This window comes from Caretta caretta, chromosome 6 (genome assembly GCF_965140235.1).
Source record: "Caretta caretta isolate rCarCar2 chromosome 6, rCarCar1.hap1, whole genome shotgun sequence".
NCBI lineage: Eukaryota > Metazoa > Chordata > Testudines > Cheloniidae > Caretta > Caretta caretta.
Genome location: NC_134211.1, coordinates 122,816,551 through 122,841,723, shown reverse-complemented (window position 1 = coordinate 122,841,723; position 25,173 = coordinate 122,816,551). Strand labels below are relative to the sequence as shown.

At 42.4% G+C, this 25,173-nt stretch overlaps 1 protein-coding gene across 1 annotated transcript; it reads right to left on the bottom strand.

The window, feature by feature from the left end:
- Window positions 1–779: 779 nt before the first annotated feature.
- On the bottom strand, window positions 780–25,173 carry ATG14 (autophagy related 14). The gene is made up of 10 exons (XM_075129976.1): window positions 24,961–25,173; window positions 16,050–16,112; window positions 15,865–15,907; window positions 15,375–15,456; window positions 9,089–9,326; window positions 7,074–7,303; window positions 6,472–6,589; window positions 5,367–5,457; window positions 5,177–5,262; window positions 780–3,984 (listed from the first exon to the last, which is right to left on the bottom strand). Exons 1-10 carry the CDS (start codon window positions 25,164–25,166, stop codon window positions 3,678–3,680), a joined length of 1,464 nt encoding a protein of 487 aa, XP_074986077.1. The 5' UTR covers window positions 25,167–25,173; the 3' UTR covers window positions 780–3,677.

Here is a 25,173-nt window from a genome sequence, read left to right as displayed (position 1 = left end):
ATTTGCTAAATAAAGGGTAAATTCTAATTCAGGGTCTGAGATGTCTTTTCCCCTCCCCCCACTTTAGGCAGAGCCTGGTCTACACTCCAGGCCTCTCTTGATAGAAGTATGTTGCTCAGAGGTGTGAAAAATTCACCCCCCTGAGTGCTGTGGTTCTACTGACCTCACCCCATCTGTAGATAGTTGTCAACAGGCAAGCTTCTCTCTACATCAGTCCCACCTTCTGGGGGGATGGATTAACTCCCACGCTGGGAGCGCAGCCTTACAGCAGCATCAGCTGCAGCACCCTACAGGAGGAGAAGCCCTGAGAACATGCAGGTCCTGTTACACGTGAGGGATGGAGTCAAAGCCCCCAATGCAGATGTGTTCAAAACCAGGACTGGGGTTAGCCACATCTGTAACGAAGCCAGGCCTACCTGAGAAACTTCCCCATATAGTAATGTCAACTAGGGAGGAGTTTTTTTCTTGGCAACATGTTTATATCAGAAAGAGCCCCAGTGTAGACAAAATTAAATGGGCAAAGAAGTGCTTCTGGCAGTATAGCGCATGTTGCTCGTCAGTAGGCCATACCCATAAACGCACTTTTTGGCCAATATAACTGTGCCTACACTAGGAGGGGTTTGCCAGGGTAGCTATACCAGCAAACCCTTTCTAAGGTAGACTTGACTCAAGTGCATAAGGTACATTTCAATTCTCTAAACACTGATGCTCTTTCCCCATATTTATGAACAAAACACACATGATCATTTTTTTTTCTTTAAAAATACACCTTTGGAAAATTACCGTTAAAGATTTATTGCAGTAATACAATAAAATTTAGATAAAACATTTGTGTTTCGTTACACCAGTTTGGAAGCTGCAGAGGAAGGCACAGCTTTTCAAAAATGACTAGTGATTTTTAGATGCCCAGCTTGAGACACCTGAAAGGGGCCTGTTTTTCAGCCGATGGGTTCTCAGCCCTGTCCCTGAAAATCTTGGGTTGGGCACTTAAGATCACTAGTTGCTTTCAAAAATCATGGCCTAAGTGGAAATTCCTGCATTCATGGTACCATAAATCATTTAATAAATTCTCCATTGGCTGCCTTCAAATAGAATATGCATAATTGAAGGGGGTTTTCCCCCTCACAACCCCTGGGAAAAACAAACAAAATCTATAAACTAATCCAGTCAAGTGCACTCAAGGTTTGGACACAAACCATCCCACTCCCGTCACTACACACGTGCAAACCACTTTTTTTTCTTTTTTCTTTTTTTTTTAAGAAAAAAATTCTGTATTCTGTTACAAAAGCATTTCTTGAAAAGATATTATGTCCCATCTCATTGCAATAATCTTTTGGTGCCTCTGCGCACGTTGAGTGAAATGACATGTTTGCAAAGAAATTATTTCAAAATACGGAAAACATGATGTTTATGACGGTCTATGGCTTAAAGATTTTTTGTGAAGTACCTAATTAATTTTAGTGTATAAAACAATGATGGTTCTTGCGTTTACATGAAAAAAGTTGTAATAAGTAGCACATAAAACAGGGGTAGAAATGTGTACGTAAAAGGATATTTACATGGTGGGGTCCAGTGCAAAATAAATGGAGAACCGAGTAATATCAGAGGTGACACGAAGAGCCCAAAATACAGTACTTGTGAGCACGTGCTGGTTGCTCACACACACCAAGGGATCTGATCAGCTGCAACTAGTAAAGTGCCTTTACTTAACACAGTAACGGAATCCTAGCTTCTCCCAGCCTTGGACAGAGTTCCAGTCTTATCCTCAGTAGGAGTCTCTAGGGACCTGGCAGTCTTAATTCAGACTATATTAGACCAAGATTCTTGACGATTCTCCTATTAACTCAACCGTTCCCTTTCCCAGAATGAACCCCAGTCTTGGGTTTCAACTAAAGCAGTTGTATGGATAGAGGGAAATCCCATCTAAAAGTTTACGTTCCAACATTACAGATTTAAGGGTCTTTGGTTTAAAAAAAAAAAAATCCCCCAAAGTCAGAAAATAAGAAAAAAATAAAGGAAATCCATATCTCCGAAGGCTTCCTTGTCACAGCCTCACTCCTGAGGCCACGTAGAAAAAGCTGCCATACAAAAGAGGGAAAAGGGAGAGAGAAGAGCTTGTGATTGGTGCACTTCACTAAAAAAAGCCCGTCACTGTGTGTAAATCTGCCTGGACTCGGGGGCAGAGAAGTATTACAAGTTGCCCTTCTTCCAGCACTCCTTGCTGAAGTTATGTGAGCCAGCACTCAGGAAGTCATACACCTCATTCTTCTAGTTAGAAGAAAAATCACTACAGAGGGAAAGGAAGAGTGAGGTGAGCAAGCCCCAGAGCCAATATCTGACAAGTACACACGCACCCAGAGATGACGAAGTAATCCCACATAAGCATTAGCTCATTGTACAGGAACAGATGTGTCACCATAAGAGAACAATAAGGTAGAATGGCTGAGATCTTCCATTTGAGGGGAGTGGGAGGGGGACATGTGTTTATGCCATTTACCCCATGATGAAGTAAAATCGGCTCAGCTGGATAAAATGTAAATCACGTGTTTCTGAAGCCTCACTGAGAAAAACATTTGTAAGCAAAGTAATACGCATCTGCAAGGCAGGAGGCTGCAGGGGGGCGCTTGCTAATGAAAGCGTCTGCCCACACCACATCTTCCGGGGTTTTTCAGACAGGCTGACTGCGCCATAAGCATTTCTGCAGTGAAATGGACTTCTCAGTATTTAGTGAGCAAGAAACCCTCCCCCCACTATAAACACAAAATAAAACAGCTTTTCAAATGCATGTAGTGTGGAGAACACACAACTTCATTAAACTCGCTTGAAGTGAAAACGGAGACCATAGAGATGTAATGGATGGATATTATTGCAGCAATGTCATCCTTCTGTATTGGCGAATGTGGGTCCAGTTAAGAGAACGTCCAGTGTTTCTTTGGTGCGGGGGTGTTAATAGTAAAAACCCGGGGTGCTTTGAACAGGACAACATGAAACTTTTAGGCAACCTGCTCATGAAAACAGCATGAAATGAACCAGTTTTCTACCCCAAGAGCGTAACCCAGAACCCCATTTTTAAAAAAGCAATCAGCGTCGTAAGTCACCATCCATGCTGCTTTCTCTTAAAAATATGGCAACAAAGATGAAAAACCACATTAAAAATGTTCATATCCTGAATGAACAAACAATGATTTCGAAATGTACAGTTGTGCTGTAAGTTTTCTATGCATTATGTGACCCAGAGCTAAACACACACGAACAAAACTCTGTAGGGAGTTTAACCAAATGTGAATCGTGTGTGTTTGCACCACTGTCCAGTCTGAATTATTAGCAGCTTTCTCCCCATCCTTGCCCCTGATCCGAGTATTCCAAACTTCCTCCTCTAGGAAGTAAAAATCTGGACACTGCTGCAGGGCCCTTTTTCTTCACTATTCAACAATGCAGACAGAATTCAGAGACAGCAAGTGCCCTTATGGAATAAGTCAGAAGCATAGGTCTAGCTAATTTACAAAACGTCACCGTCACAGTCATCTTGAGTAAATAAAAAGGTTCTTCCGGTTTACAAAATTAAAGTCTGACTTCTTGCATTCCAGGCACTACTTAACTCAACATGTAAGGGTTACTACAGCATTGGCGGGGGAGGGATTCCTTCCGCAAGGCCTATGATCCTTCCCACGTGCTCATTAACGGTGTCCAGTGTATGCCTTGAACCAGGACGTCACGGAGGCTGCAGCAGAAGAGATCATTCCACCTGCACTGCTGCTGGCGATCGGCGGGGAGGCCTGCGTGCTCTGACTCTGTAACATCTCTACCGGCTGAGAGGGGATGTCGCAAAATCTAGGGCTTGGCAGATTCTCCCAGTCCGTCCCTAGGTCAGTCTCTTCATCGCTGACGTGCTCGTCTCCACTCTCATCCGTTTCACCAGCAGCACCGGGATCCACAAACTCCATGGAGTCTTCGAGATCAGCACTTATTTCAAATGGCCCAGACCTGTGAACACATCGACACAATCCCATCAGCCCCCACAGTGGAAAACAGCAGAGGAACTACACCTTGGGTACACTGGGAAGCAGATGAAGGCCAAGTAAGAGTGTAAATCAGCTATATTACGTGGTTACCATGTCTCTATTAGTTGGCTGAGAGAAATACTCAGTAATGACAGCATATGCTGAGGAAATGGTGAGTGATATTGAAGTTTTGGTCTACAGAGGGAGGAATTTCTAACAGTGCTCTGCTTTGGACTTTGAAATAGTAAAAAAGCCGCAGAGAAATTATTCACTGACAGCCATGATGGTGGAAGTCTCTGACTGCTACAGAACTGCTGGTTTTTTAATTTTTAAAGCTAGTTCAGTATAAAATTCAATATACTAGGATGTGTCCAATATGAAATTACCCACTGTAGATCTCCATCATGTACAAGATCCAGGACAAACTCATAGGTGGAACTCATGAGCCCGTACTTGTAAATGTATTTGCTCAGTCTGATTGTATTGTTCCGTGATGCCACGCAAGAAGCATGGGTTGATTTTCTGCCCCCATCTTGACCTGAGAAGACCAGGAATGGCCCTCTAACTCCTATCTCCTTCCTGGTGTGCACAGGGCATCGAACAGCACAGGTACCCTTAACCCTGGCATTTCCAATTTTAAGTCTTCACAACCTTAATGTTCTTTTAATGTAGTTTCTTTTAAACATAAATTTCCTGGATTTTTAGAAACCCAAACTGAAAAAAAAAAAATACAAATTCCATCATCATGTGGAAGCATGTTGACTTCCACATGGCTCATCAGCAAGGTTACACCTCTTGATCTTTTTTTTTTTGATAAGCTAAACAGATTGATCTCTTTATGTCTCTCATTGTAAGGCATTTTCTAAAGCCTTCAGATAATTTTTTCGCTCTTTTCTGCACTCTCTCCAATTCTACAACATCTTTTTTAAAATATGGACAGAATTCTCTGACATACAGGTCCCCAAATGCTATCCTCCCCCATTTCCACACTGGAACCATCTTGATTGCCACAAAGAACCCCTCTGGTTTGCTGGGTCAGCACCTTCCACAGCTGCAGTGAAGAAGCAGGATCAGCCCCTCATAGCGATACTAACCATGACGATAAGTTAAACCTTTAGAATTTAAAAATAAATTCTACATTATGGAGACAAGACACAAACGTTCCATCTATTTACCTGCCCAAGTTTTCAGTGTCTGGACTGACCAGGTACATCAGGTTCCTGAGTGTATGTAGTGGATGCAATAAATCTAAATTTACATGCTAGAAAAATGGAGAAAGAGGAAAAATAGTAGTTACTGGAGGATCCTTATAACTTCAGTTATTTTAAAATATGTTCAAAGAATCTAAATATGTATTCACCAGACCTGAGAAAAACAAAGATAAAGGATATTGGCATTCAGCTTCTTCACTGCCCGAGTAAACTTCCGCCTGCTGAGGTTCTCGCTACAGAACTCGCTGTTAAAAAAAGAAAAACAAACACACACAGAAAAGCTGTTGATACTGTCTTGAGCCAGTAACTTGATCTTTATTTCAGAGCACTCTGTTGGCTTATCACCATATGCTTACAGATAAACACCCCCATGTTAAACATTTGTTTAAATCCATCATAGCACCAGTGTCTAGAGCATTTGTGAGAACACATATCCTCACCTTGCAAGCTTACTAATTTTTACCAGACAACACCCATTTGGGGCCAGATTCTGCCCATCTTATTCCCATGAATAATGCCATTAGCTTCAATAGAAGTAAGTTAGGAGCACAGAAAGGCCCATTAGGGCCAGAGAGTTTCTCTTAGCAGTCTAAACTTCTAGCTTTAAATACTGAAAAAGTCTCTGTAGCTTTTGGTTCAGACCTCTGCAGGGTTGACAGAGCCATCCCCAACCTAGGTAGATAAACTGAGCTCCATACAGCCTGGTGGATATGGAGCCCATCTGCTCTGCACAGACGTTAAAGACTCAATGGCACTTTTGAAAAAATTTGTAGTTTGCATAGTGCTTCCCACTGGTTTGGCTCCTCACCCCAGAGATGGCTGCACTGTAGTGGCACAGTGCGTATTATAGAGCTCCACACTTCAGCCCTTTCTCAACATGACTAGTACTGAGTCACATGACTAAGTTGTCGAACTGGGCCACAGAACTGAAGCTCTGTGGGTTCCTTTAGGATGAGAGGCGCTCTATTAATCCTAGGTCATACTGCGTTCCTAAATTGAGGTCACTGAATGTTTGTAGTGAAAAACAACAAATCTGACCTATGCTGAAAACTCTGGGCTCTCAAAAACATATTAACTGGACTTCAAGCCCCTATTTGCCCTCCCAAAGACAAGTAAGTTACACAAAAACGTAAAGCCATTACAAACCAGCCAGCCCAGGTAACAGCTTCTTGTAGGTTATGCTCACAGAACAAGAGCGAACTAAAGTCAGCTCAAAATTGGTCTGTCATTCAGCTTCTTAAAAATGTGGAACCACTTGCCTGTTACACAACTTCTTGGGAAGATTTACATCAAGTATATGAGACAAAATGTTAACGAGTTGAGTTGCATAGCACAATGCAGCACTGATGGTATAGGCAGGATTATTATGCTCCATATCTAAAAGAAATAAAGAAATCATTCCATTATGGCTTTAATCATATCCAGGTTGATCTGTTAATGAAACAGACCCAAGACAGCATCATTTATCAATATTCAGAACCTTAGGAATCCAATACTCAGTCACAACAAGGCTGGGAGAAGTTAGTAGAAAACAGTAATTCTTGGAATATTTGTTACATTTGCTTTACAGCATGTAAACCATGTTAACAACAACTGACATTGTTTTTCTTCTACTACACTTCTGTATTATATATCTCACTAGCGTCTCCCCACCAGAAGAGAATTACAAAGATTTGATCCCTTGATGAGCAATCCTTCATCTCCTTAGGACTATGGTGAAATGGCTCATTTGCAGCTAGAAAGCTGCACAAAACCATCTGGGGAGGTCTCAGTCCTGAAGTGCCTTCTGCTGGCCGCACAACTTACAGTTCTACAGACTGAGCCAGATCACGGAGAAAGTCAATAAAACTTTGCTTCTTACCTGGTCCTTGTGTAGTTTTTTTCTCTTCCACCCAGTTGTAATAAGCTGAATAGTCTCCATTATTAGGAAGACTTATCCAAGGCCCTGCAATGCTGATGCTGGTGTCCCCATTGTGGTCATCACACACCCATCTCCCAGAGAGATACGTAGTTCTCCTGGCTTCTGCAAGCTTGCTCACAGTGCTAGAGGTCATGGCATTGTCACTCTCAGAAGAAACATCTGCAGGGTCTCTGAAAAAAACACATTGTTACCCAGGGTTTTTAGAGTTCTTTAATACAGGCAATGGGTTTGGCAGCCATTTAGTCACATATAAAGGACAGCAAAATTCCTGAAACAATAACCTGCAAAAATCTCTGCTCCCAGGATAACTGTTCTTTGCATCTTCTGATCAACAGTCCCAGTTTTTTGTTTATTTAAATCTTCCAGTATATGTTTTATTTGATGGGTCTATAAAGTTTCCTTTTACATAGTTTCAACTTTCCGTATTTTGTTCAACGTATCCACTGTAACAAACGCAGTCAAACTCTTTGGGTGAATATGTGAACTTGAAGCGGCTAGCTTTGCAAAGGCTGTACAGGGGATTCCCTAGCCCAGCCCATGACTCTAGTTCAGCATGTCACTTAAATACATGCCGGACCAACTACATGAGTCCACTCACTGATTTCAGTGGAACTATTCATGTCCTTTGGGCACATGCTTAAATACCTTGCTGAATTGGGGCCTACATAATGACTTCTTACTAAGGGGCAAAAGGTTCATAACTGGACAAGTGCTGAAATATATAATAAGTTGTTTTGGAAAAGAAAAGTTTAGAATGTAATGTTAGAAAACAGTGTTAAAATTAAGTGTACAATCCACTTACTATTTATGTCCCTGTGATGCATGGCTAGAAAGGGTTAAACATCCTGCAAAATAAATAACCCTCAAAAGACATGTGGGGAGATAATGTTTGTGTTTTTGTATATTTACATATGTATGAGTAGGATGGACAATGTAATCAACAGTCCCCAGTCTATGCTGTATTCTGATAATTCGGAGGTCAAAAGAACATCCTATCATGTAAATGAATTGTAAACACGGGATATCTCAGTATTCATCTCTCTTTGAAATGTACTGTGAATGGTGGAGGAACGAACAAATGGTCTTATGTTAATTCGTATAGCTAAGTACCGGTGATGGACCTAATTAACTTTTGTTCCCTGAGGAATTCCAACTTGTCAAAAAAGACTTGAAATTGTATAAAAGATCCTTGGGTCCTGATTCTGTCATCTCAGATCTGCTTAGACTTCATCGGGTGAAGTTTGAGTCGCAAGACTGAGGTCCCAGTTGTGCTGATACGCCCTGAATATGAGATTTGGACATTGGACTATGACCTATGAACTGAATTCTAAAGGAACTTTTTGCAACTACGAAGCTCACCATCTCTGCTATGAATCTGCACCTCAGTGAACTGAACTCATGTCTGTCTGTATATTGATCTTTTAACCAGTCTCTCTCTCTTTTGTTTTTTAATAAATTTTAGTTTAATTAATAGGAATTGGCAGTAGCGTGTATTTGGGTAAGATCTGAAACATTCATTAACCGGGGAGGTGACGTGTCCGATCCTTTGGGATTGGTGGAACCTTTTCTTTTATATGATGAAATAAGATTTACAGAAATTTTCATCAAATTTGACATGGGTACTTGGATGGAGGCCTGAGGCTGGATCACTTTAAGGGAACTGTGTTGTCTGGACTTCCGAGTAGCCAGTGAGGTAATGGAGCTGTTTTATGCTGGCTTGGTAAATCTAGGTATCAGAATATCCACTAGCTTTATGGGGATTGTCTACCCCATTCTCTGCAGTTCACCCTAATTGAGTGACCACAGCTGGCTCCCACCTAGGACCCAGTTCACAGTCCCCAGTATGCCAGTTTGCTTGATTATGCCACAAGATACAGACAAATACTTAGAAAGCAAATCTATCAACTCGTGTTCAGTTTTCTGTATTCCATAAAAAAAATTTCTGTATTCCATACCTCATGCCAGTCTTCACTTCCTCAATGGGAAAAATGACAGACGTTAGCTCCAGGATATGTGACCGTCGAAGATTTGCCAAGTGTTCGTGTTGGCTTCTCAAATCGTAATTCTTTTTCTCCACCAGGTCTCCGAGCTTGCGGTTATGTCTCTGGATCTTCTCTTTCTTCTCCTGATGCCTCTGAGCCCTGCGGTAAAGCTTCTGGTTCTCATCTTTAATTCTGAGAAGCCCCTCTGAGCCTATGAGAATAACAGCAGGTGTTATCCTTGGAAAACGAATGATGTAATGTAGCTCACATGGAGGGTGAGTCATAGAGTTTAAGGCCAGAAGGTGCCACCCAATCATCTTGTCTGACTTCCTGTAGATCACAGGCCACCAACACCACCCAGCATCAGTACACTAACCGAAATTACACCAAAATATTATAGCCCTCCCGAGACTGAACTATTATTTATCACAGGCAGAGAATAGGAGGGACTGAGGTGCACCAATGTCTGCAGATCCTGCAAGGAATTGATTAAGTGAGATACACCCAGATAATCCCAGCAAGTGACCCATGCTCCATGCTGCAGAGGAAGGAGAAAAATTCCTAAAGTCACTGCCAATCTCAGCTGGGGGGAAAATTCCTTCCTGGGCCCAGATCAGTTAGACCTTGGGCATGTGAGCAAGAACCAGCCAGCCAAGCACATGAGAGTGTGTGTGCTTGGTGTTACCTTAGAGCACTGGTCTACACCATCCAATGTCCCAAAACCCCCCAGAATACACAGGGGCAAGGGGATCCTGTGACGGTGCCCCCCATAAGGCTTTATGGAAATATGCTTATGAATATATATGACATAACTGGAATATGTTCTATGCTACATATGCCATGTAACATATTTATGTAAAGGTTATGATCTACTGAATCTATTAATCCTATTTGTATGCATGTATCATTTTTGTATTCGAAGTTATGAATATTGGCCGTGTACTGCCTTGATTTCTAAATAACCTTAGTAGAGCATTTGGTCAGTTCCTGGAGAAAGGAATTCACAAAGTTAAGTGCCCAATCAAGAAGCACTTAAGGAACAATGTATCTTGAAATGCTCCATTCCACATAAGAAGTCTTCCTGGAGACATTAAAAATACCATGTGGGCAATGGCTTCTGCCTGCAAAATCCGTGAGTCATGCATGGACATGTGACTTGCCCAGGTGACTCCAGAACTCCATCCTGGAGCTGGACTTTGCATAGGAGAGCAGAGAGGGTCTCCACCCACAAGACAAAGTCTATTTAAGCACGGGGGAGACCCCTCCATTTTGTCTTCAGCTGGCTAAGGAGATAGCCTCTCCACCCCCAAGGATACCTGAAAGAAACTGGAACAAAGGACAGTAACTACAGGGGGTGTGAGTGCTTGCTGGACCCAGACTAGAAGGAGATCAGTCTGTAAAAGAGAGATTACTGGAACTGGTGAGGTTTTTATCTGTATTCAGTTTGATTAGACATAGACTTGCATGTTTTATTTTATTTTGCTTGGTAATTCACTTTACTTTGTCGGTTACTACTTGGAACCACTTAAATCCTACTTTCTGTATTTAATAAAATCACTTTTTACTTATTAATTAACCCAGAGTATGTATTAATACCTGGGGGGACCACAAACAGCTGTGCATATCTCTCTACCAGCGTTATAGAGGGCGAACAATTTATGAGTGTACCCAGTATAAGGTTTATACAGGGTAAAACGGATTTATTCAGGGTTTGGATCCCATTGGGAGTTGGGCACCTGAGTGTCAAGGACAGGAACACTTCTGTAAGCTGCCTTCAGTTAAGCCTAGAGTTGTTTGGGGACGTGGTTCAGACCTGGGTCTGGGTTTGCAGCAGGCTAGCGGGTCTGGCTCAAACCAGGCAGGGCACCGAAGTCTTAAGCTGCCAGGGCAGGAACTCAGGGGCAGAAGTAGACTTGGCACATCAGGTGGCAGTTCCCAGGGGGTTTCTGTGATCCAACCCGTCATCCCTTCCTGATATTTATAGAAAACCAGATATCTGACAGCTTATTTTTCAAATTCTTTAACAGTTCCCCCCTGCTAAGTGGTACAACCTGTCAGTGGTACAACTTTTCTGAATGTCTATAAACAACAGATTGAAACTGACACTGAGCTTCTTCTATACCTTCTGTCTAAATATTTTCTGGACTTTGAGCAGGAATGTCATGCTCTCCCAATTTAACTAACTAGCTGGTATAAACACTTCTACTTATGTAGATTAAATGTAGAAATTAGCATGACGCAGTCTCTATGCAAAAGAATAAATGGACACAAATCTGACATCAGGAATCATAACATTCAAAAACCGGAAAGGAGAACACTTCAGCCATTCTGGCCACTCAGTAAAAGATTTAAGGGTGGCAATTTTGCAACAGAAAAGCTTCAAAAATAGACACCAACGAGAAACTGCTGAGCTTGAATTAATATGCAAACTAGATACCATTAAGTGGGTTTGAATAGAGACTGGGAGTGGCTGGGTCATTACACATATTTAATCTATTTCCCTAAGTTAAGTATCCTCACACCTTCTTGTCAACTGTCTATATGGGCCATCTTGATTATCGCTACAAAAGTTTTTTTTCTCCTGCTGATAATAGCTCATCTTAACTAATTAGCCTCTCACAGTTTGTATGGTAACTTCCAACTTATCTGTATGTGTGTGTATATATCATACTTTATGTTCCATTCTATGCATCCGATGAAGTGGGCTGTAGCTCACGAAAGCTTATGCTCTAATAAATTTGTTAGTCTGTAAGGTGCCACAAGCACTCCTGTTCTTTTTGCAAAATGAGTGTGGATCACATCTTTGTTTAGAGTTTGTGTCATCCACCTTTGCATTGGTACCTATTCTTTGACTTGTCACAGGGCGTATGCTCGCTCAGGGCATGTGGATCCCAACACAACAAGCCTTTTATTACCGCAAAGGATAGCACTGAACAATACCTTATACTGTCAAACGAACTATAACATGCTAGCATCCTCAATTACTATAGCTGCCTGTATTCAGCGTGTGAATCAGACACACCAAGCCTCAGAAACTTGGCTTCATGAACACCTGTTAACAAAATAATTCACTGCAGAAAAGAGCTTTCACAAACATATGGTGATGGAGACTTAGTGATGATTATCAAGATCTTTAAAGAAGAGGCTTCTCAGACATGTCTTAAATATTAAAGGCTTTTCCTTTAGCAAGCTAATTTAAACAATAGCCCTCAGATGACAATGAATTTCATTGTCTATGGTCTCATTAGCAACATCATCAACCAGGTTTCATTTTTTAGTAATTTGAATAATTTTGGAGACATTTGTTAGGTTTCTTGGGGAATGCTATCCTGGTGCAGGATAGTTGTTTGGTCAGGACTGAGTCCTGACATTTTATTATCATTTATGTTGCTTGTGAAGCACATAAGATCCTGGAGTGATGATCCTGTGTGAAAAGGGACAGACTCTCTATGGTTTCAGAGTAACAGCCGTGTTAGTCTGTATTTGCAAAAAGAAAAGGAGTACTTGTGGCACCTTAGAGACTAACCAATTTATTTGAGCATGAGCTTTCGTGAGCTACAGCTCACTTCATCGGATGCATACCGTGGAAACTGCAGCAGACATTATATACACACAGAGATCATGAAACAATACCTCCTCCCACCCCACTGTCCTGCTGGTAATAGCTTATCTAAAGTGATCATCAAGTTGGGCCATTTCCAGCACAAATCCAGGTTTTCCCACCCTCCACCCCCCCACACACAAACTCACTCTCCTGCTGGTAATAGCCCATCCAAAGTGACAACTCTCTTCACAATGTGCATGATAATCAAGGTGGGCCATTTCCTGCACAAATCCAGGTTCTCTCACCCCCTCACCCCCCTCCAAAAACACACACACACAAACTCACTATCCTGCTGGTAATAGCTCATCCAAAGTGACCACTCTCCCTACAATGTGCATGGTAATCAAGGTGGGCCATGTCCAGCACAAATCCAGGCTCCCCCCCCGACCCTTTTTTCCCGGGGAGACACACACACACACAAACTCACTCTCCTGCTGGCAATAGCTCATCCAAACTGACCACTCTCCAAGTTTAAATCCAAGTTTAACCAGAACGTCTTGGGAGGGGCAAGGGGAAATAGGCTACCTTGCATAATGACTTAGCCACTCCCAGTCTCTATTTAAGCCTAAATTAATAGTATCCAATTTGCAAATGAATTCCAATTCAGCAGTTTCTCGCTGGAGTCTGGATTTGAAGTTTTTTTGTTTTAAGATAGCGACCTTCATGTCTGTGATTGCGTGACCAGAGAGATTGAAGTGTTTATTACTGAAATTAGCTGCCTCGTATTATTTAAAAAACTCTGTGTGTTAGAAAGATCATCAAGAAAATATTGGAACAGACCATTCGAACGGCTGACCTACAGAAAATCAGAGCACAAAACAAGCAATGAGTCCAATTTGTGGAAACTATGGAATTAATCTTCACTTTCACATCCAGCCTGGAGTGCTTTCAGCTTTACAAAATGGTGAAAAATGGACTTTTGACTGAACTGTGGGAAAACGGACTTTTTGCTCCAGCAGCGCAGAAAATCTGGATTCACCACCAATCAGACAGTTCCCTCCAAACATTCTCATGCCATCAACACAACCTCTAATAACAATTTAGACCCGACCTCTCAAACATACCTTTTAAATAATTAAAGAAAACCACACAGATGGAGAAAAAATTCCACTTTTACATACGTGCACTGCATTTTGAGAGCTACTTGCCTGTTACAGGTTCTGCCTTTGTCTTGAACCACTAGAGCCAATAGTGGCACGTGAAAGAGAGAAGGAGGGGGATGTACCATTCCAACGTTGAAACAAGTTCAAAAGTTGTTAAAATTACCAGCAATAATGACTTAAGGGGAGTATCTGACTGAGCTTGATAAGTTTATGGAGCAGATGGTGTGATGAGATTACCCACAATGACACACGGCCTATCCACAACGGCTATTAGCAAATATCTGACACCTCCTGAGCCAGGTTTATACAATCATTAAAAAGTGTCCCCCAGATTATGTCAGACTAGCATGACGTCCCATGTTTGTCCTGCCTGACCAATGTAAACACAGTCACACTAGTAACTGTCCCATAGAACACGTGTCAGGTATTTGAGCCTCCCATGACACTTGCCATCCTGACCTCCCCTCATGGGCAGATGGTCCCAACAGATATTTTAAAAGCTTAGGGCCTTATTTTCAGAGGGGCTGATCACCCCAGTCTATCACTGTCAACGGGAGAGACAGATGCTCAGCATCTCTGAAAATTAATGTTCATTTCTGAAAACTTGAAGAATTTCATGTTCCAAGGTCAAAACTACTTCAAATTCCTAAAGAGGCTGTGAGGACTCTCTTCCATCTGGGAGGGATTCCAAGATAGGTGCTAGATTTCATTAACAGCCCCCTGAATGAGAGCCTCTGGGATCTGCGTGCAAGAATAGGTGTCAAGTTACTAATGTAGGGGGTGACTATGCAAATGAGTATGTTAGTACAGCAATGACTATGCGAATACGTTTTTTTAAATCTGAGCACAATCTCTGAGCTAGACATTTAGAGAAGCCTCGAGCAGACTAAAACTGAGCTGAGCACTCAAACGTAAACAGCGTTTCACGCTGTCTCCTGAAACCTGACACACTGCAAATCTCCCATCTATGTCAAATCATTAAAATGAAAGACACAGAAGGCTAAAGCGCAGCTTTTACTCTGGCAAAATCCCCTTTGACTTCAGTGAGAGGCGTGCCACCCAAGTAAGGACTTCAGGATTTGGCTCCAAATCAGGCACCTGATGTGGGCTAACGTTCACCGATAACTACATGAAATTTAGAGCAGCTCATGAGCTGTTTGATACTCTTTATCAAAGTGGCAATCGTCAGGAGTACCAAGCTCTGGAATCAGTCATTCTTGGAGATACAGCTGAAAGACGGAATAGGTTGCTAAACATTTACTCCATTCAAGCTGTCCCAGAAGGATTTTAACATCTACTCAGCTGAATAATACATATCTACTTTAATTAAAACCCAAACTTAAAAGTGATTAACAAAGATCACTCACTATCTCCACTTCCAATAGACCTTCCTGTATTTATCTCCCAAATAAGATCACACATCAGGTTTAAGAGGGGAGGGTTTGCAATGCACTTTTTTCTTTTAAGCTAAAACTCAATATTACATGGGTTGATGCTCTCTCTTCAAAGCAATACAGGTATTACAATTGGCAGATACAGAGACACTACTTACTTCTTGTCATTTCATCATTCTCTTTGCAAATGGTTTGTTTCAGCTGCTCAATCCTCATCTTGCAAGACATTATTTTCCATCTCTGAAAAAGAACATGCAGTGATTGCATGACAAAAACGAAATTTAATCCATCAACTTGAAATTAACAACACCGACAGCTATAACTCAGAAGTACCGGGATATTTTTAACAAAGTCAGATCCCAAGAATTTCAAATAGTCTCATCTCTATACAGAAGAACGCCGTAAGCAAACAGAAGCTTCCTACAGTGAAGTCAGGCAAAATCAAAGGGATACTGACTAAATACATAACCAGAAATGATGAATACTGGTAGCTTTGAAAATTCTGTGTGTCCAAAATCAATTTAAGTTTTGTTGGGATCATGTTTTTCAGGCAGACAGTACATCATCTCCAAGTTAAAATGAAACAATAATCTGAAAGATCTAGGAATACAAAGAGTTTGAAAACTATGAAGACTTCAAATAACTCACCAGCTGATCAGTTATCCTTTTCCCTTCCATAGCCTTTAAAACACTACGGGAAAAAGATCATAACTGAAGATTAGCTGACAATCAGGATTACATGTGACAAATACAAGAGGTTAGAGAGAATGTTTTATCTAAAATTGTTGTAATCAACCAATGACAACACTACCAAGAACTAAACTATAACTTACTGGTTTTGGAATTCACTCTGTTTGGTTTTGAGATGCTTTAACCTCTCTTTCTTGTCTAAAAACCTGTAAGAGAATAGATTATCTGTTTATTGATGTTACGAACAAAGTATTTTATACAATGAGATAATGCAAAGTATCTGAAACATTAATAAAAGAGCCCTGAAGTTTAAAAGCATCTAAATCCCCATTGTTTGTCTTAATCTCAGGAAGTCATGGCTCATGTGAAACCTTACAGAATTCTAAGAGTAGGTCTACTCTGCAATCATGAGATGCAACTGCAGCTTGTGTAGACATACCGGAGCTAGGTTTAATCTAGCTAGCCAGGGTACTGCAGCAGCGAAGCTGCAGCAGCATGTGCTTCAGCATGGGTTGTACTAGCTCGCCTGGAACTCTGGGTAATTTCTTGCAGGGCTAGCCCACATTATTACCCAGGTTTCCGGACAGGATTTTACAACCCGCTCTGAAGCAAGTGCTTCAGTATGCCAGCTAGCTAGGTTAAAGCTTGCTTGGGTAGGTCTACACGAGCTGCAGTCACACCCAGTGATTGCAGTGTAGACATATCTACATATCCTAGGACACACTGTAATATAACAGAACCCATACACTGCAGAAACATCTGCTAGTTTTCCATCAAGCCCTGTCAGCATTATCCTTAATTACAACTATTCTCAAAGGTTTACAACTCAGCAATAAGTTTTGTTTAAAAACAAAACAAAACAAAAAACAAAAAAAAAAGGCACACAAATTTCAAAAACTCTCCAGTCATTTAAGATATAAATGGAACTCAAAGTCTTTCTGAAATTCTGAACTTAAAGCGTACCGTTTCATACAGCTTTAGTGAATTAGTTAAGCAAGTCTATTCTGATATTAAAAGGCTATATTTGAAAAGCAAATGTTCATACCTTATGCCTACAAAAACCGTGAAGACACAGAACCAACAGTTAACAAGGGAGTAGCAAGAGAAATAACTAGGGGGGTTACTCTCTAGTATTCTGTCCGTGTGCAGATACTGGACTTATTCCCAGGTATCTGCTTTGGCATTGTACCCATCCTGCCCCACATCTCAACTGGGCGCCATACGCTAACATTCCAATCCAAAGATAATTCCATAGAGGATCAAAAGTTTTCATCAGGAAGGTGCAGGACTGCAATTTTTCCACTTTATTCAAAGTCCCACATTCCCCTCCCTCCCCACTCATTTATTTTAGGGAGTCAAACTTTTGCACTGCAAGGACATCCTCTTAATAGATATATGTGGCCCAGGCCTCCGCTCCTTCCCTCCCACTCATGATGGTATTACATTCCTCTGGCAACTTCAGCTAACACATGCAGGGAAAAGTAATATTACTAAACTCTTGGTGTAGTTTATTGTCTTTAAAGCAAGCTTATCACTTGCCTCGGCCTCCTCTCCTTCTCTCACCCCGTCACTTAGCTCCTTTCTCCTCTGGACGCCATGTCCAGCCTCCTCCTGATATACTACCTGATTGCCTCATTCCTTTCTCCCTTAGATATTCTTCTCCTGCTGGTGGCTGGCACTTTCATTCTTACTCAACATTCAAGATCTGAGGGAGGTTCCTGTTTCCTCTCCTGCCCCTCCATAGCCCTATCCCCAATCAGAAGACTAAGATGCCACCCTCTCACAGCCAGCTGGCTCGAGAGGCCTTCTTGCTCGTCTTTACACTGAAGAATCTGGACACCTGCAGAGGATTCTTGGAACAAATGGAGGAGCCAGTACCATGCATCCAGCCAGCTTTCTGTGGCCCACAGACCACAGTTTGGGAGCCATGGATTTATAGTAGAAAAGCAGTGGTCTCCTTACCAGCAACTTTTTATTAGTTTGAGAGTTGAAAAAAAAATCATGGTTACTGTTTCCAGCATTGTAGTCAGGTTTCCAAGCCTGTGACAAACCTCACCTATGCTTCACAGTGCTGCTCTGATCTAAATGTAGGCTAAGCACCCAAAGGATCAAAGACCAAGGGCAAGTTAATCCTTCACAGGTTCGAATGTCTCTTTGCCTGACGACGTGGATTTGATTTGAGACAATGGAACGGTGTAAGGCTTTCTTTAAAATGCTGAGAGTTGAGAGCTCACGGATATAGTGTAACTGTGGGTTTAGACAGAGTTTATTCAGCATTCCTGCTGGCAGACTCACACAGTAAAATGGCACCAGAAATATTTTTAGTCAAACAAATATGTGTTATTCTCTAAGAAAAATACAGGAGTGCTACGGAAGCTAGAGGCAGATCATGAGTTTGAGGAATGTGGTATAACTGGCATTCAACCTGCAAAACTCAGCACATTCATCCTTTCGGAACATTCCCAATCTACTAGAGATCATGAAAAATTACACAAGGGGCATTGGACTAGATTTATGTTTACCCTGGAGAAATATACAGGCTTACTGTAACTCTGACTTTTGGCTATAACCAAATGTAACTTTGCCCAAGGACACACTGCCCAGTAATCATGCATAGAGGGCTTATGGCAATTCTGTATTTTTATAACTAAATTAACAGGTGATGGAAAAAAGGAAAACAGTGCTGGAAATCTGACAAAACTAATTGCAAGAATCATGTGTTTCACTTTCGGGAAAACGAAGACAAATTGTTATGTATTTGGAACTAACTTCAGAGGGGAACTAAAAATAGGAGGGGAATGAACAAAATGTAAGGCAGCAAAAATTGTAGACTACCACACACACTCCATCAGTAGTGTCAAGCAGCTCACACAGATTTATTTAGCAGGTTTCTTCAAAACACAAAGTGCCATCCCTTTAATATGTTCCTAATTTTAATATATATATACACACACACCCACACACACACCATTTTAGTTTAAAAGGAAACAAGTGTAACTTTGAATGAACAGTTATAGATATTCCTATTACATATAACTGAGACGATGTAGAATATATAAAGTTGTACACCAAATCTATAAGCAAATGAAGGTTTCTCTAGCTTCAAGTACCAACAGACACGTCTCTCTAAGTATATGTTCCTCTGAATTATTTCTCTAGTGTCAGCAATCATTAGAAAGAAACAACTGGAAAAGATCACTGACCTCACACTTGGTAAGGCAACTCACATCTTTTCATGTATTTATACCTGCTCCTGTGTTTTCCACTCCACGCATCTGATGAAGTGGGTTCTAGCCCATGAAAGCAAAGGCCCAAATAAATTTGTTAGTCTCTAAGGTGCCACAAGGACTCTTTGTTGTTTTTACTTATTAATTGGTAAGTGCTCAACAGCAATGACAAAAGTGGGAATTGATAGAGATAGCTGTCATTGTATCCATTTGTTATACTAAAAACCTACACATTTTATGAATATTGTGTACATCTGATTGTATCCCTCTTCATGTCACTTTTCTTCAGGGCAAGGAAGATATTTTTGTTTGTATTTGTATGGTGCCTAGCACAATAACACTCTGACCCTGATTGGCACCCACAGCTATGACAGGCCCTGATCCTATATGCACACACATATATACTTAACTTTGTGTGTGCAAGTAGTCCCACTGAAATGTGTAAAGTTAAGGATGTGCAGGTTTACAGGATTGGGGCCTAAAGTATTAAATAAATAATTAATATACTTTTTACACTTACTGAATTCCTTAATTATACCACTAACTTCTGAGGTGGACAAAATTTAGTTCTTTACCTTTACCTCAACTCCTGGGAAATGTACTCTCCTCTTGTTGCATGCATCCTGGAGGAAGACTATACCTACCAAGTCCATATTTAATGTGAGAAAAGGAAAAAGCTTTTTTTGTCCCAGTCAAAAAATGTAATTGCAAATTTTCATTACATTTCAGTTTTTGTATTTTCGACCAGAGCCTGTAAGTTTCCAGGAAATAGCAAATGAATACCTGCAGCATCACTGTCATAAGAGAATTTTTTTTAAAAAACAAACAAACATTGCCCTTATTCTTTCCAAGTCAGGTAAAGATAGATTATTTGACAAACTGGCAAACAAGCATTCTAGGCTGGCAAATAGTAATGGTGTCAAATAGTGTAAAATGAAAGGTCTCTTTTGCCGGAAAGCAATGATCATTTAGTTTCCAAAACAACAGTCAGTTGCTTGACTTGTCAAATGATTAAAGGAACAGTATTTTGAATACAAGTACAGTATGAATATTGACTGCCAGACCAGGATGGAAGAATTGCCCATCTACTTGAGTTTCCTCCTTCTAACCATGGAACAGAGCGCGTGCGTCCCGACCAGACACTGCTACGCAAGATCTCCGATCAACGGCGCTGGGACACACCGTCACCTGGAGTGGAGCACCCACAGGGACAGCACTTGAAGAACACTCATTAATTCCAAACATGCACTGTATCTGACCATAAATAAGGCAGTAAGTTTGTCACGGAGGTCATGGATTCTGAGACTTTCCAGGACCTCCGTGATTTCTGCAGCGGCCGGCGCGGCTGGCCAGGGGGCTGCCTGAGGAGCTTGAGCAGCCCCTGGGCCAGTCGCACTGGCCCCTGCTGGGGCAGTCTCGGGCCACTCCAGCAGGAATTTGGGTGCGTGTGGAAGGGGGCTCAGGGCTAGGGCGAGGGTGTGGAGGATGAGGGCTCTGGTTGGCGCTTACCTTGGGAGGCTCCCTGAAAGCAGTGACATGTCCCTCCCCTCTCAGCTCTGGTGCTGCCTCCACCTGCAGGCGTACTTGTATATAGTAGAGGTGATGGACAGGTCACAGGCCGTGAATTTTTGTTTACTGCCTGTGATCTGTCCAGAACTTTTCCTAAACATACCCGTGACTAAAACATAGCCTTAACCATAAACCAGGACTTACAAAAAGTGTACTTGCTTAAGACACCCAAGTTAATTCTTGGCTTTGGCGTTTGTCATGTGTAAACAGCATTGCAAAGTTTTCTGATTGACAGGTCTGGTTAACTTCCAGAAAAATTAATCATCCATGCTCAAATGTAAGGATGTTGGCATGGATTTCAAACATGCCAAGATGCCCTATATGAATAATGGAAAGAAGGATGTTGGTGTTTATATTACTGGAGGACTTCCAGACACATCAGTCTTAATTATAATTGCACTTTAGTAATTAACCTAAATAGAGCTTTAGTCTCACACTCAAAATTAGGTATGACAGTTCCTATCAAGGATAAGCATTATCTTCCAGTGTGAGCTACCATTATATGTAATTTTTGCCAGACATATGAACAACTTCAATCCTATTATAGTTTAAACAATTAGTGTATAATATTCTCCAGCACTAAGCAGTCTAAAAATGATATGAAGCTCAGTGCTGGAATATGAAAAGTGACTAATAGCTTATAATGCTAAATACTCTAGAGTACAAGAAAACTAATAATAAAAATTCCAGTCTGGAATGAATAGTGATACATTTATTTTTAACTTCTACCCCTCCAGCCCTTCCCCCCCCCCCAAAATCCCGCACTGATGTGTTTAATCAGTACAAACAGTGGGACCAATCCTACTCCAGTTGAAAAGAATAAGTGTCACCAACTTCACTAAAAGCAGGTCTGGATCTCGTATGAGGTACACTTCTCCTCTCTCTCTCTCTCGTTACATGGGTAATCTTGAAGTTGAATTACCCAGGTCATGCATAGGACTGATAGGAGGATCAAGGCAAGGGCCAGCTGTGTGTCTTGTATGGCACTGAACAAATTGCTGGCACTAAACTAATCTAGGCACTACTGCCATACAGATAAATTAATAACTAATAATAATAAAGGCTATGGTGACCAGATAGCAAGTGTGAAAGATCAGAACAGGAGGTGGGGGGCAACAGGCGCCTATAGAAAAAAAGCTCCAAGTATTGGGACTGTCATGATAAAATTGGGACACAACTTGAAATCTAGTCAATTAAAAAAAACCAAGTTAAAAGTACTTCCAATGACTGCACTGCTCCGGAGTATCTCTGCCAATTTATGGTGATCACATTTTTAGAAATCCTTCTCTCCTCATCCCATTGCTGTGTGAAAGACTCACACAAACAGCAAAAACTGAAAAGAGGAAACAATGAAAGGAACGATCCACAAAATGCTCTCAATTTCAGAAACTAAAATAAAGACTACTTTTCTAGAAGATTTCAGTTAGTCACCTTAGGTGTTACTTGTAACAACAGTAGGTACAACTTTTCAGACAGAAAAGTGATTTTTTGCAGTTGATGGCGTCCCGCTAATCTTACAATAAAAAAGAATGACAAGAAACACAAGAATTATTAAGTTACGTTCATACTATTCAGTCTCCTGCTACAGAGATGAATTCACATTAATTCTAGGTAGTGGATTAAAAAGAAGCTGTTGTATTGTGGCCTATGGCTACACAATACTGGATTGTGAACTCAGTGTTTGTGTAAACAGACTGGATTTATCTAAAGGACAGCACCACTCAGAACCTTGTGCACAGCAGTGAAACTCAAGAGTCATGCTGGTGCCTGGTAAAGCTACAAGCAGCCACAGACACAGAAACTGGGGGTATTCAGAGGGGAAGACAGCCCCCAAAACAGAGGCTGCTAGAGGAGTAGAGGAGTGGAGACCTCTCTACTGATGCAAACAGAAGGCAGCGAGAGAGGAGACAAAACTCCTCCTCACTTCCAGCAGTTGGAAGGACATAGCTCAAATTTATAAGCCTCTTTCTCACCAAAGATGAATAAGGAAGATGGAACTTCCAAGTAAGATCCAGAGAGAGCATTATGGCAGAAATCTCAGCACCCATCATATCAAATGGGAATGGAAAGGACAGCTGGGCTTTTCATCAAAGCATTGGCTCTGGAACATCCAAAAGGGCGCCCACACCTTTGCTTTTTCATAGCCACTTCCAAAGAGACTGGTATCCGATAAACCTCTCAAGCCGTAGCAATTATGGAAGGACAGCAATCACTCTGTACTAAAGGCTGCAGCTGAGTTTCCTGGTCTTGGTCAAACTCTTGATGCTAGAAAAAGGACAGAAGCCCCCAAATGCCCATTTAAGTTCCAGACTATCAAAATGAGATTATCACAGAAGCTGTGGGTAACCCCTAACACAGCCTTAAGCAAATGTTAGTTTCCATTTATTTTGGGAAGGCTAAAATATAGTCAATTTGTAGTTCTATGACACTAATAAGAGCAGAGATCAGACTAAAGCCCCAGTCCTGCAATATGGTTAACATGGGCTCCCTGTACCCACACATATCCCACAGAATTCATTATGACTAAGTGGCATATGGGTTCCATTAAGTGGATCAGTTTGCAGACCAGGCCATAAATGGACTTTCTACATTTAAGATATGTTGGAGAAATGGTCACTTTTAGCTACATGAAAGGTCCAGCATATGATTATGCACTAGTACAAATCTGCGTGAGTCAATATCTACAGAACATTTTTTATACTTAAAAAGTCAGTAAAACATCCTGAGTGAAGTGGCAAGCGGTGACATGAATGTGATTTCAAGATCAGTCGGCTAAGAAGAGATGCTAATTTCCTTGACCAGTCTTAAACCAAATGTACTTGGTATCTTTCAGCCAAAAGTAAAGACCCAAGCATACAAACCTGTTCCCGACCTTCCCAAAATAGTTCAAGAAATCACACACAGCAGCTGCTAATGATGCCTCAGCTAAAGGACTATAAATATGGTAAGAACATATAAGCCAAAAATTGGGACAATTCTGGCCAAAGATGAATGAGGAAGATGGCACTTCAAAGTAAGGTCCAGAGACAGACAGTGCTGTGCAGACTATTTATCGGGAATCTCAGATGGTCATCTTGCAGCAGGTAAGATGCCTCAATAGTTGAAAATATATTATGGAAGTGCATAGTTAAACCAGAACATTGTTTGCAGCCTTAATACTTATTCAAATAACCTTCCCATCCATCCAGCTCTTAGCAGGAAAGAACTATTGGGTCTGAATTTTTTATTAAGTGAACAATATAATATTCGGACAATTTTAAAACATGTAAGGTCAGAACTGTTTCTATGGAAAGGAATAAATATAAGGTTTTCAATCAAAACAAGGTGTCTGATTTTAGGAGTTTACTGTAGAATTTTGAAAATCCATACATATGTGCATTTTAAATAGGCCACTACACTTTTGTTTCCCCCTCTGAATATTTTAAAATATATTTCCATTTGTCTTAGTTATGCAGTGGTATGGCATGCCATTTGTTATCGGATGCATGTGTTGACACACCTTTCACAATCTCCCCAGCGGGCGGAAGAAGGGAACGCAAGACCCCTGACACAGCCCCATCTCCTGGCAATCCCTCCCACTACACCCCCCCCCTACAATCTCCTGGTTGGGGGAAGGAAGCTCAAGATCCCAGCTGGCGTGGAAGCTGAAGAGCCCCCAGACCCCCCAATCTTTCCAGCTGGGTGAGGAGCAGCTCAATGCCGTCCAACCCTGTCTATTGACCAGGAGGGAGATCAGACGCCCTACCGCCCCTTGTCCCTGGCTGGGAAGGGAGACTCAGGACCCCCCCCCCCCCCCCGCCTGCCCATCTCCCGGGCCCGGAGGGGGGGGGGGGAGCTCAGGACCCCCCCATCTCCCGGGCCCGGAGGGGGGGGGGGGAGCTCAGGACCCCCCCATCTCCCGGGCCCGGAGGGGGGGGGGGGAGCTCAGGACCCCCCCATCTCCCGGGCCCGGAGGCGGGGGGAAGCTCAGGACCCCCCCCCACCCCCATCTCCCGGGCCCGGAGGGGGGGAGGAGCTCAGGACCCCCCCCATCTCCCGGGCCCGGAGGGGGGGGGGAGCTCAGGACACCCCCACCCCCATCTCCCGGGCCCGGAGGGGGGGGGGGAGCTCAGGACCCCCCCCATCTCCCGGGCCCGGAGGGGGGGGGAAGCTCAGGACCCCCCCATCTCCCGGGCCCGGAGAAGGGGAGCTCAGGACCCCTCCCCGTCCATCGCCCCGGCGAGAGCTCAGGACCCCCGGCCCCCGATCCCGCCGCTACCTCTCGGAGTCGCGCCCGTCGAAGAAGACGAAGTCCCCGCCGCGGACGCACTTGGCGCAGGTGAGGCGGCGGCGGGTGGTGTTGCACAGCGGGCACCGCTCCACCGCCACGTACAGCCCCTCGGCGTCCTCCTCGCCCAGCGCCCCCGCCGCGGCCCCGGGCCCCCGCCAGCCCGGCTGCGGCCAGCAGCCGCTGGGAGACGCCATGACGGGC